Genomic DNA, 14,235 nt, shown 5'->3' on the forward strand with positions numbered 1-14,235 from the left:
ATGAAATCAAATGTGCTATTAAATATAAAGAAAATAAATATTTTAAATGTTTACAATAAAAAAAAAGAACATATTTAAATCAAAACATATTATAAATTATATTTTTTAATCTTTAAATTATATACATGTATCTATATTCAGTAAATAAAATATAAAAGTATTGTTGTCTTTTTATTAAAATGTAGAAAAAAGTTATATTTTTTCTCTTTACTTCTAAAAATTTATAATTATATTAAAAAAATAAACATAATTTAAAACATCTTATTTTCATTAATTGTTTTTTATCTAATATAAAATAAAGATAAAAAGCAAAATATATTTCTTTATATACATATATATATATATATATTCATTTAAAAAAAAAAAAAGCTTAAGAAGTTAAAAATTAAAATATTTTTGTTTTCCAAAGAGTTATAGTTATACAACATTCTATAAAAATAATATTAAATGATAAAAATACACACAAATTTTTGAAAATAATTATGTCATTGAAATAGATAAAAGTTGGGAAAATACATAAAACTGAATGGAATATAATAATGAGAATTATGGTTTTATCTATAATATATTGACATAATTAAAAAATTGTAAATATAAAAATAAAAGTTAACTATTGAATATTATATATCAAGAGAGTATAATATACACAATGAGTGAGAAAAAAAGTGTGGTATATAAAGGAAAAGGTTATATATTAAAAAGAGCTAATAAGGAATATATATACCAAAACAACACAAAAAAAAAAATATATATTGAAAAGAAAAAAAATAATATTTTCAATAAATTTAAACCAGTTATATTACCATTACTAAATCAAAATAATAAAATAAGGAATAATGATACTTTGAAGAACGATATAAATTTACTAAATGAAAGTGAAATAAATAGTTATTTATTAAGAAATAAAGCATTTAGATTAACGTGGTCATGTATTATAGAAAAAATTCAAAAAGAAATAAATATAGAAATATCTAAAAATTTGAATAATGTTTTCGAAGAAATATACTTATATTCTATATCGAATAATGAATATCTTCCTTTAATTTTAGTAACATCAGGAACAAATGTTGCTGACCATGAAATAATTATTGATACATTATCTTACGAATTAAAAAAATGGAATTACAAGAAAAGAACAGAAAGTGATCATGATATGAGTATTATGGATGTATTAAATGAAAAAAAGAAAAAAAAAAAAATAAGTTTAAATAATGATGATGAAAATGAAAAAGAAAATAATGTATTAATTAACAAGTTAAATAACAAGAGTGAAAATAAATATTTAAATAATGATATATCTGATGATAATGATATATATGTATGTTCGATTAATTCAAGCACTTCTAATAATATAAATTTGGCTATATATAATATATATGACCAATTATATAAAGAGTATAAAATGAGAAGTACTACAAAAAAAAAATATAAGAAATCCATCAGCAAGGGTATTTATAGTAATGATTCAAGAAACAATGTAAGAAGAAATAATAGTAATTCATGTAACATTACGAAAAATGAAAATAATGTTTCCTCTATTTATGTACATAAAGAGGTAATAGATGATTATTCTTTAAATAGAAAAATGGTAAGTATAGATAAATTAATTGAATTATACAAAAATATGAGTGAAATTAATAAAAAAGAAGAGGAAGAAGAAGAAAATTCTGATTATGATAATGATTTATCATCCATTTATGAAGAAATCAAACGAAATAATGAAAATTCTCTTGATAATTATGGAAAATTGGGATTATATAACAAACAAAATAATTATTTCAGTGATGGTAGAAAAAAAGTAAGAATAATTATTTTAATACATGATTGTGAATATTTTAACATTAATATATTAAATGGAATCTTAAATGTTCTCATAAATTTACGAATAGATAATAAACTTTGCTTAAGTGTAATATTAGGAGTGTCTACACCTTCTTTTTTTTTTAATAGAATAACTACACCCGATACACAAAGTAAATTAAGAATTAAAACTGTAGATATATTGAACAATAAATTAATATGTGAAAATATTTGCAACAGTTTATTATTTGAGAATATTTTGCCTTTTATAATAAGTTTCAGGACTATGCATACTATAAAATTATTGCTACATAAAAATAATCAATCAATTAGTCATTTAATTCATATTCTATATATTTTAACTAAGGAGTTTTATGATAATAACATGTTTTCCTTTTTATCATTACCTATGAATTATTATTTAAGTGTATATGAAAATTGTGATAATGAAGAAATCATCACAGATTATTCTCCTTATACTTTTGTGCGCTCTCATAAGAAATCATTTTCAAATTATTCAAAATATGATATAAGGAAATTACATAAAAAAATTATTTCTTTATGTTATTCAGCCAATTTATACTATAGGCACTTATCTTACATTAAAAAGAAATATTCTTCTATCTTAGTAGAAAACTATTTTAATTTACATGGAAAAGATTCCATTATACATACACCAACAAATTCAGATAATGATTATGAAGATTTTACATTAAAAAAAAACTCAGTGAAATATCAAAAACAAAGCAAAAAGGATAAAGATGATTTTTTAAAAAATAATGAAAAAAATTTTAAAAATTGTTACATTAATACAAATAATATGAGATATGAAAAAGAAAATGAAAAAAGTAATTTATCTATTTTGAAATCAAGAAGCTCCATTTTAAACAAAAATGAAGTATTATCTAACATAAATTCTAGTAATTACAAAAACAGGAAAATTTCAGAACCAACTAAAGAAAAAAGAAAATTAAGTAATAATTATAGTGTAAAAGGAAGTGCTGTACAGGAAATGGAATATAAAATAATAAATAATGGATATATAAAGGAAAGAGAAAGTGTTAACACGATGAAAAGTGAATATAAAAATAATGAAAATAACATGATAAAGGGACAGGTGCATGAAATTAAAAAAGAAATAAAGGAAAATATCAAAAAAAAAGATGATTTTTTTGACAGAAATTTATACGCTTGGCAATTTAAAGCGAATACTATAAATTGGTGGTTTGATCATCCTTTTAAAGATTTAGTTTATTTTTATGAAAATTTTAAATTAAAAAACAATTTAAAAAATGAAATTAATAAATTATTAGATATGGAAGGTAAAGGTACAAATAATTTACATGATATAAATAATGTAAAAGAAATTAATAAAAATTTATGTGAAGTTTCTTTGTCTATATCTATATTACAACTAATTGAAAGAAAGTATGCTTTTAATATAGCTATCAATTTAATTAATATCATAATAAAATCTAAATCTGAATATAATAATTCTTTGAAGAGAACGGAGTATTTTCGAAAGCTATTTGAAAATTATGAAAAAATTAAGTGGCATGAAAATAAAAACATATTATACATAGAAGAGATTTATAAAATTGTAGAAAATGATATAAAAAAATGCATTAATTTTTTAATAGATATTATAACCCCATATTATTTTAAAAATCAAGAAGTATTACTAGAAATATTAAAGGAATTTAAAAAATATTACACTAAGATTTACGCCATTGTATATAATTTAGAAGATTATTTATATTTATTAAAAGAAAAAGAAAAAGAAAAAGATAAAGAAAATTTTATGAATGACGATTTTTCAAAAAACTATTCTTCTTATTCTGTTTCTTTTTCTATATATTATTCTCTTTTTTTTAAATTGGATGATTTAATAGAAATGCTCAGAAAGTATATTAATAAAAAGAACCATTTCAGTTTATCACAAAATAATAACAGTAAAAATAATTCTGAAAAAAAAAAGATGAATATTAATTCTGAGTTCAATGAATTTACTGAATACGAGAGTACAAGTGAAGATGAAAGAGAACATGAAAAAGAACGTGATAATGAGAAATTAAAGGGGAAAAAAAAAGAAAAAAAGAATAAAAAAGCTTATAAAAGATATTTGACAATAGAAAATTCTACTTTAAAAAAAGAATTGTGTGAAAATAAAGAAATAAATTTTGGGGATATATCTGATTGTATGAATCTTTTTATTCATGATTATTTATATTTATTACTTCTTCCCCCGGTATATTATCATCCATTAGCATATGAATTAATAATACATAAGCCTGATAAAGATTTTACTGATATTATGACAAGAGATATAAAATCTGAATTGTTATCAACATTATGTTATACTAATCCATATAAAACAGGAAACCTAATGTGTTCTTGTTGTTTTTCTTCTGAAAATCCGACGGATTCAGATTTTAATACTAACATTGTTTGTGATAATAAAATTTATTTAAATCCTTATTATGATAATATATCAACTTTAGAGGATTTAGTAAACATATACAGAATTTATGAAAGATGTAATAAAACCATTGATCTTTATAATTTCTTTATTTCTTTTTTAAATATTAAAATAGATAAATTTTTAGGATATTCTATAGAAAATGGAGAAGAAAAAAATAACCCTAAAGATAATGATGATAATAATTTATGTACAGAAATGCTTCAGGAATATTATTTAAAATTTATTATAGCTATCAGCGCCTTTTGTTCTTTTTTTAAAATATTAAAACCCCCTAATGTTTCAGCTCTTTTAAATTATGATGATAAAGAAAATTATACTTCTAATAATTCCGATTCCAATGTTACAGAAAATTCTGAAGAATCTATCATCAAATTTTTGTCTGATATTAAAAAATCATTACAAGGATGTACCAGCAAAAAATTATTATTTGGTAAATTATATTACAATCAAACCATTATATCAAGAGAATTTTATTTACAAAAAATGATACAGCACAATTCCGAATATAAAAGAGAAATTCATTGTTCTGAAGATATGAAAAGAAGGAAAAAAAAAACTTAATTTATATTTCTTATTTTTGTTTTTAAATATTTTAAATAGTTCTTTTATTTCAATATTAGTACTAAAACGTTTATTACTATTAATATTGTACTACTAATATTTACCTTATAATATTTTTAATTTTTTTTTTTTTTTTGTCTTAAATTCTTAAATATTTTTTAGATATAAAATTAAAATTTCTTTTTTCTTTTTTCATTTATTTAAACTCCTTCCTAAAAAAATTTTCTAAATTAAAAAGCTACTTTTAATTATATAAAATAAAAATGAAAGTGTCAAATTAACATATTTCTAAAGAAATACACTAGTTTTATCAAAAAAAAGAATAAAAAAAATTAATTATTCACTTAATATTTTACATATGAACATAATTTAAAATGTTTATTAGAATATTTATTATTTCTTTTTATGATTAATTTACAAATATTACATTATTAATTTTTAATGATTTATGAAAGAACATATAAAAAGGAAATAAATAAATGATCCAAATAAATAAAAAGATAAATTTCATTAGAGATAATAACTCAAAATTATCGCATTTATCTTAAAAGTAAAAATATACACAAAATGTTAAACAATTATAAATTTTTGAATACTGTGGTATTTATTATAAAACAACATAGAAATTATGTAGAATTATTTTGTTTAATTCGTGTTTTATCAACTTACTATATAGATATGCTTCATTTCAATAATTAGAAAAAAAAAATTTCTAATTTTTTTTAAAAGTTTTTCTTTTTAGAATAATTAATAAGAAAAAATAATATGTATATTAAATTACTCTTACTATTTTTTTTTTAATGTATATACTTTTTTTTTTCTTTTAAATATTTGAGTATAATTTTTTTCTTCTAAATATTAAATAATTTTAGTTTTTATTCTCCCATTATTTATGCAAAGAGTAAAAATTTATAAAATTTTAGATAAAATTTAACTTCTCCCTATATATATAATTTAATATTAAAAAAAAGATTGTGAATAATAAAATAAAAAAATTAAAAAATAAAAATTTGTTAGATTTATTTGAAGCGTAAGGAAATATATAATAATTAATTCATTAGATATAAATAATACTTATTAAGCATCAAGAAATTTATTTTGAAAAAGAAAAACTTTTTTATTTCTTTAAAACAAAAAAATATCATTTTTTATACCTGTGCATTATTTAATATATTGAAAAGTTAAACTTTTAATTATAATATTTATTTCTTAAAAATTTCATATAATAAATAATCATATATATAAATATATATCCTTTAATTTTTTTTTAATTAATCATTTATCAATGTACAATTAATATAAACAAATAACAAAATAATATATATACAACTTTTAATGAAAAATGAAAAATTTGAATATTATGTATTAATTTTAGTATCATTATTAATTTTTAAATTTTTAATAATATTTAAATGGAATTCTTAATAAAAAGAAGAAAAAAAAAATTTATGTTATTTTAACGAACTAAATTTTTTTATATATCTTTTAAGAAGTTTTGAAATTTTTTTTTTCTTCTTTTTTTGTAACAAAAATAAAAAAAAAATATATATTAGTATGACAACATCTAAAGGTTTTAGAAATAAAATAACGGAAACTACTTTATTTTTGTCACTTTTTAGAAATTTTTTTTTTTTTTTAATTTGTAATAGGAAGAAAAAAATCTGATATGAAAAAAAATGATGAATCTTTCTCAGAACAAAAGTATTATAAAATGAAAAATTACAAAATTATAAAAAAAAGCATACTATATAAATGTATATAATACTAATACATTTTTATACATATATATATATGTATATATATATATATAGAGATTCACCAAAAAAATTAAAGAACAGTTTGCAAGAGGATAAGGCAATATTAAAATTACGTGCTTGTTTATCATGTCGTTTGTTAAAAACAGAAGCAGAAGTAATTATCTTTAGCATAAAGCATTTATTTAAATTACTATTTTATATATTAAAAATTTTAATATTATTAATGTTTTGATAATTCATTCAATTTTTATTTTAAATAAAATTTACAAATATATATATATATATTAATATATTTATTATGATTATCTAATAATGAAACATAAAATATTTTAATTCTTTCTCTTAGTTCTATCAAAGTGGTTGTAGCAATTGTAAGTTTTTACAAATGACTGGAGATAGACACAGAATTCATGATTGCACTAGTGAAAATTTTAATGGGTTTATGGCTATAACTAACCCTAACAAGTCATGGATGGCTCAATACAATGATTTAAGTAAATATGTTCCTGGTTTTTATGCTCTACAAGTAGTAGGAGAGTTACCTGAGTCAATAAGAGATTTAAAATCGAATTACTAAATTATATCATTAGACAAAAAAATATATTTTTTTTAAACATTTCATAAAATTTTAATACGTTTTCTCTTAAATTTAAATTATCTTTGAGAAATATTTTGAAAAATTAAAAACATAAATATGCTATTTTCATGGATAAAATTAAAAAGAAAAAAAAAAAAAATACCTTTTTTTTTTTAAGTATTTTTATGTTTATATTAGTTCAATTTCATTATTTATCTTAGTTTATTTTTTTGATATATATACGCATATATATATTTTTTAAAATTAGTAATTTTTCTTTTTAAAATGAAAATATTAGATAAAGTTATATTAATCATTAAATATTATTTGAAAGAACTAAATGGTTTTTTTTTTTTTTAATAATTCAAAATAAAATGCATTATTTTCTTTAATAAAAAAAGCATATTTATATTTTGTTTATAAAAAATTTATATCAATCTTAAAAACTCAAAAAAAAAAAAAAAAAATTAAAATAAAATAGAATAAAAATGTAAATATAAAAAATAAAAATGAAAAAAAAAAGAGGAAGAGGAGAAAGCAAAAGAGATAGAAAAAGGAATAAATAACAAACTTTTATCAAATTTTTATATTTATTTTTTCTCTTTTTTCTTATTTTATTGTTATCCTTTTCTTCTAGACAACCTCCAAGCATTAGGTTCTTCATAATAATTATGCAATGGCTCAATTTTTTCTCTTAATTTAATCTTTGATATTTTTTTTTCATCTGCTGGAATAAATAAGTTGGGTGCTAATTGTATTAACCATTGAGGTTGAATTATAGTGCAGTCTCTTATATATTCTTTATTTGTTAAAACTAATTCATGATATACTACAAATAATGGATTTTTATTAAAAAGAGTTGATGAAGGATGAATAAAAACTTGCTGGTTAGTTAAAAGAGTAGTGTATCCTTGTTGACTATCTCTTTTACAAACATGATTGAAATAACCAGAACAAATACTTTTACATATATTCACATATCTTGTGGAATCATTTTTACTTGTATTTTTTTTAACTTCATAATTATATTTTTCAAATATAGACAGCAATTGTTTTCTTACATCTTGTGCTCTTTTTAAGGCTCTTGAATGAATAAAATTTTCGTGACACCAATAGTTAGAAAGACTATTTTCCTTCCACTTATTGTATATATTTAAGTAAGTAATAAGATCCCCTTGTGGCATTACAAATTTATTTTTTTTTTTATCCGCTAATAATGCTTTATTTTGAGGGCGATAAAAAATATTTTGTACACTGAGCATACTAACTATAGTAACTACATCATCAGCACAATTGAAATTAATTGATGTTAATAAAATTTTTGATAAATTAGGTTCCATAGGGAAATTTGCCATTTTTTTTCCTAATTTTGTTAAATAGCCATTATCGTCTAATGCACCTAAATAATATAAATTTTCTAGAGAGTGTATAAGAGTTTCAATTGATGGAGAATCCATGAAATCAAAGTGTAAAAAATCGTTAACTCCTAAAGCCTTTAATAATAATACAATACTACCTAAATTAATTCTTTGTATTTCTGGTACACTAGTTTCTGCCATTTCATTTTTATATGCTTCTTCAGTATATAGCCGATAGCATTTTCCTGGTCCTGTTCTACCTGCACGACCAGCTCTTTGTTTAGCATTAGCTTTAGAAATTGGGGCAACTATTAAAGAATCCATATCTCTCTTAGAGTCATATTTTTTTACTTTACAAAACCCTGGATCGATAACAAAAAATATTCCATCAATAGTTAAACTTGCTTCTGCTATATTTGTAGCTAAGATACACTTCCTACATCCTGGAGGTGCAGGCTCAAAGATTACGCTCTGCATTTCTGATGGCAAGGATGAATATATAGGTAGAATAATTAAAGGTGGAGGACACATACTCTCTAATTTTTTCATACGTTCATGTAAAATTTCACATGCTGTATTAATTTCCTCTTGGCCTGTCAAAAAAACTAAAATATCGCCTGGGTGTTCATTTAAGTGAATATTCAAAACTGTTATTAAACTTGCTTCTACATAATCACTTTCTGGTTCTTTAGAATGTAGTATCTAAGAAAATAAATTAAAAAAATGTACATATATATATATATAGAAAATAGCAAAACTAAAAATAATTTCTGAACCAAATACAATAAAAGAAAAAAAAACAGTTTATACAAACTAGAAAATCTTATTTATTTATTTATATACCTCCACAGGAAATATTTTTCCTGGAATAGTAAAAATTGGAGAATTAAAAAAATATGTAGAAAACTTTTCAGCATCAAGAGTAGCTGATGTTACTATTAATTTAAAATCAGATCTTTTTCTAACAACATCCTAAATATTTTGTAAAAAAAAAAAAAAAAAAACATTTTTATTTTCATTTCTATTTTTGTTTTTTTTTTCTTATGAAATTTAAAAAAAAAAATTTTAAATTAAAAAAATATGTTCCTTTTTTATAAATAATCTTAAATTTATATTTTAAAAATTCTATAAAAAAGCAATTGATTTTTTATAAGCCTTGTACCTGTCAATATTTTTTTATTTTATATTAAATATTGTCATTTTAACAGGCTTGTTGTAAATATACTTACGTATATACTTTTATTTTTTTATTTTTTTTATTTTCTATTTATTTTATAATTCATTATTTATTTTTTTATATTTTTACTTTATTTTTTATTATATTGAATATACCTTTAAAAGACAAAAAAGGATATCTGTTGAAATTGTTCTTTCATGAGCTTCATCAAGCTGAAAAGAAAATATATTATATATATATCTTAATCTTAATATATATATATAATTATTTTATTTATTTTTTTGCTTATTTATTTCTTTCCCCTATATATATATATATAAATTTTAATTATTTTTTCTTATTTTAAATATACTTACTATAATAAATGAATACTTTGTTAACATTGTATCACTCAATGTTTCTCGCAATAGCATACCATCAGTTAAATATTTTATAATAGTATCATTGGATGTACAATCATCAAAACGAATGGAATAACCGACTTCTTGGCCTAAAATGCATCCGAATTCTTCGCTCACCCTTTTAGCAATTGACATAGCTGCAACTCTTCTTGGCTGTGTGCATCCAATAATTCCATTGGCTGTATAATTTGCTTCATGTAAATATTGAGGTATTTGGGTTGTCTTTCCACTACCTGTTTCTCCAATTACAATAAGAACATTGTTTTTTTGAATCGCTTTCATTAAATCATCTTTTAATTTATATATAGGTAATTTTAATCTTTGCTCATTAAGTGGTAAAGAATTTTTCACACCAACAGATATATTATTGTTCATATAAATTTTTCTCCATTCAGGTAAGTCATAATTTTTCCCAATATTCTTTAATGCTTCAGCTATTGTTCTTTCTCCTAAATTTGGCTTTGGATCTTCCCATGGTCTACTAATATCTTTTGGAATACTATCAAAAATTGCATTTTGCTCATTTTGCTTTTGTTCTTTTCTTTCTTTTGCTAATGCTGATGTAGTTGTTATTGCCCTAGCAAGAGATCCTTCAGCATTAACAATAATTTCAATTGGTGACAACTTTGCTCCAGCTTTTGTTGTTTGCCCTTTTAAAAAAGAAGGCTCTCTTTCATTAACTTCAATTTCTATAACTTCCTCTTCATCTTCAATTTTTTCATCCATTTTTAAATTCTTATATTCCTTCTTGAGATTTTCATCATATATTGCCCCACTTTTCATTAGCTGTTGAATTTCCCATTTAGAATAATCACTTTGCATTTTTATGACACTTTCATATTTCATTATTTCATTTGGATCTTCTCTAAAAATGTCTGCTTTATTTTTTTTTAATTCTTTGTAATCTTCATCTATATCATCAAATAATGAACCATAATTTTCACTTTTTTCTTCATCATTTACCAAATTTTTTCCTGTCTTTTGATCTACTTCTGACATATTCAAACTAATTTTTTCTCCAAATATTCCTTTTACTTTTACTTTAACTTTCATATTTCTTTTAAATTTTTCATTTATATTTAATAACCTTTTACGATTTGGCAATATATCAGTAGCATGAACTAAGCCTTCTTTGTAGCCTTCTATTGTTTTAAAGGAAACAAAAATTCCGAAATCCATTATTTTACTTATACTACCATTAAAAATATTATTAATTTTTAAAGAATTATCATTTGCATAATTTTTCTCATGTTTATGTTTTCTTTTTTTATCTTCGCTATAATCTTTATGAGAAGAAGCATAATTATAACTTTTTTCATTTTTATGATTTTTCTCTCTTCTTTTTTCATATGATGAATCACTATCATTTAATCTATTATTATTTTTTTTTTTTCTTTTTTTATATGAAGAATCACTATCATTTAATCTATTATTATTATTTTTTTTTCTTCTTTTTACATATGATGAATCACTATCATTTAATCTATTATTATTTTTTTTTCTTCTTTTTACATATGATGAATCACTATCACTTAATCTATTATTATTTTTTTTTTTTCTTTTTTTATATGAAGAATCACTATCACTTAATCTATTATTATTATTTTTTTTTCTTTTTTCATATAAAGAATCAGTATCATTTAATTTATTGCTATTGGATTTATCTTCATTATTATAATTTATCTGATTATCTTCTTTTTTTTTCAAATTTTCGTCTGGCTCTTTATTGAAATTTTCGTTCTTTATAGTTAAACAATAATATTTTTTCATTTTTTCATTTTTTTTTTCTATTTGTTCATATTCTTTTGATTCAATATTTTTTTCTGAAGTTGCTTCTTTATTTTCTTTCTTTGACGCTTCAACATCCTTCGAAGAACTTTTTATGACATCATATAAATATTTAAGAACAGAATGTTCTATTTCCCCACCATTTTCAAAAACATCTTTGCAAAATTCTTCTAATGATTTAGATTTATTACACAAATAAATTAAAAATTCTGCTAAATTGTCATCTTCTATACCTAAACTATTATATAATTCTGTATTCACTTTATGAATTAAATTTATTTTATTTAAACAATCCATCAAGTTTTATATTTTATAGAAAAAAAAGGTAATAGATTTACTATATATACATATATATATTATATGTTTAAGTAAACGTCATATTCAAAAAAATAAAATAAAATAAAAAAGGTTTCAATTTATTTTTTTGAAATTTTTATAAACTATTAAAAGAATATCTTAAGTTTCTTAAAATCTCAATCTTAAAAAAAAAGAATATTTTTCATCCTTTTAAAATTTTAATTATTTTAAGAAAAAAAAAAGAAAAAACTTTTACTCTTTCATAATCATTAATATCATTTAATAAAATAGAATATCTTTTTAATTTTTCTTTTTAAAGTTTTAAATATTATTAAAAATATAGAAATCTTTGCTATTGATTCATATAAAATCCTAAATAATATTTTAAAGTTAGCATTCGACTTACTTCAACATATATGGAATGTATTAAAATAACAATTTTAATTTAAGCTAGATAACACTAACATATACAAATATTTATTTAAAATATATATATATCACTAAATATAATTGAAAGTTCCTTTTATTCAATCTCTTTAAAAATTATTTTTTTAAATTTTCCTTTTGAATATATGGTTTTTTTTTTTTTTATTTAATGCGTTTTTTATATTTAAATTTCATGTATTGAAATAATACTAATTTTATAATTATAAAAAGAATAAATATTTTTTTTGAGAATGCTTTATTAACTTGCACATTAAAAAGAAACACAAAAAACTAAAAACATTAATATATATGCTAATTTTTAAATTATAAGATTAATTTTATATATTAATTCATAATAAAATTAAAGTTTTACTTCATGACTTAATTCATTTTTCTTTTCATAAAATATTATTTTAAATATTAAAAAAATGTAAATAAAATTTTAATCTTTCTATTTCATATTATATCATTTCGTTCTTTTAAAATGAAATAATATTTGTTCTATATGATACTTATAAAAATTTATTTTTAATTTTTTTTATATATGTTATTTTATAAATAAATGTACTTTATCCAATTATATATTTCTTTTTAAAATAAGCGATATCTTTTTTAGGTACTATCAACTATATTAATACAAAGAAAAGTTCTGAAAAAAGAAAAAAAAAAATATATATTTTAAAACATAAAAATTAAAATAAAATTATTTTTTTTTTTACTCTTGAAAAATGATATTATTTTTTTAATAAAATTTACAAAAAAAAATGAAAAAAAGTGTTCCTAATATTATAGAGTGATGAAATGAAGCTATGAATAATTGATACACACTTAAAAATATAATAAAGAAAAAAAATAATGAAATCTTTTTATTTTATAATTAATATGTATTCTTTTATTTTATTTTATTCATTTATTTATTTATTTTTTACTTTATTTCATTTTTAAATTAGTAAAAATTAGTTAATATAAATTATAGAAAGTATCACCAAGTATCATTGACTTAATATTACTACAAATTCTTTTTAATTTAATTATTAAAATATAAATTTTAGAACAAAAATAAGATATAATTTATAATTTAAATGATATTACACTTATTGAAGAAAGTATGAATTTTACTTTTTTGAATTATAATGTAATTTATCATAAATATTTAATAAGTATTTATATTTTTTTTAAATATATACATCTTCAATTTTTAACTAGTTAAATATATATAAAATTTTTAATATTTCATTTTTTCTTTATATAAAAGATACAAAAAGTATATTAAAAATAAACAAAAAAACCTTCTACAAAAAAAAACCATATATTAAAGATATAAAATAAAAAAAAAAAAAGTCATGTGAAATAGAAAATTAGTGAAAATATTATTTAAATTAAGATTAAATTACAATATAAATTCAATGTAAATATTTATACAACAAAAAGATAAATTGTAAAAAGTTAAAATAGAATGTTATCGTTATACTTATAGATGCAAAAATAAAATAAATAATTCGTCTTTAGGTTATAAGATTAAAAAAGTAATGTTGTGTAAAAATATTATACTTAAAATGCGTATTTGTGTATATATTAAAATAAATATATTAAAAAAATAAAAAAAATAAT

At 19.3% G+C, this 14,235-nt stretch overlaps 3 protein-coding genes across 3 annotated transcripts; 2 read left to right on the top strand and 1 right to left on the bottom strand.

Moving 5' to 3' along the window:
- Window positions 1-649: 649 nt before the first annotated feature.
- Window positions 650-4,843, top strand: PRELSG_0613600 (conserved Plasmodium protein, unknown function; the record flags this gene model as incomplete). The annotated part of the gene is made up of 1 exon (XM_028675596.1): window positions 650-4,843. The coding sequence occupies one exon, from the start codon at window positions 650-652 to the stop codon at window positions 4,841-4,843; it is 4,194 nt and encodes a 1,397-aa protein (XP_028532169.1).
- Window positions 4,844-6,397: 1,554 nt separating this feature from the next.
- Window positions 6,398-7,177, top strand: SPT4 (transcription elongation factor SPT4, putative; the record flags this gene model as incomplete). The annotated part of the gene is made up of 4 exons (XM_028675597.1): window positions 6,398-6,413; window positions 6,493-6,544; window positions 6,655-6,754; window positions 6,947-7,177. 4 exons carry the CDS (start codon window positions 6,398-6,400, stop codon window positions 7,175-7,177), a joined length of 399 nt encoding a protein of 132 aa, XP_028532170.1.
- A 620-nt stretch (window positions 7,178-7,797) lies between these two features.
- On the bottom strand, window positions 7,798-12,198 carry PRP22 (pre-mRNA-splicing factor ATP-dependent RNA helicase PRP22, putative; the record flags this gene model as incomplete). Its single annotated transcript, XM_028675598.1, has 4 exons — window positions 7,798-9,237; window positions 9,379-9,507; window positions 9,868-9,924; window positions 10,069-12,198. 4 exons carry the CDS (start codon window positions 12,196-12,198, stop codon window positions 7,798-7,800), a joined length of 3,756 nt encoding a protein of 1,251 aa, XP_028532171.1.
- Between the last annotated feature and the right edge of the window lie 2,037 nt (window positions 12,199-14,235).

Source organism: Plasmodium relictum (assembly GCF_900005765.1).
Source record: "Plasmodium relictum strain SGS1 genome assembly, chromosome: 6".
NCBI lineage: Eukaryota > Apicomplexa > Aconoidasida > Haemosporida > Plasmodiidae > Plasmodium > Plasmodium relictum.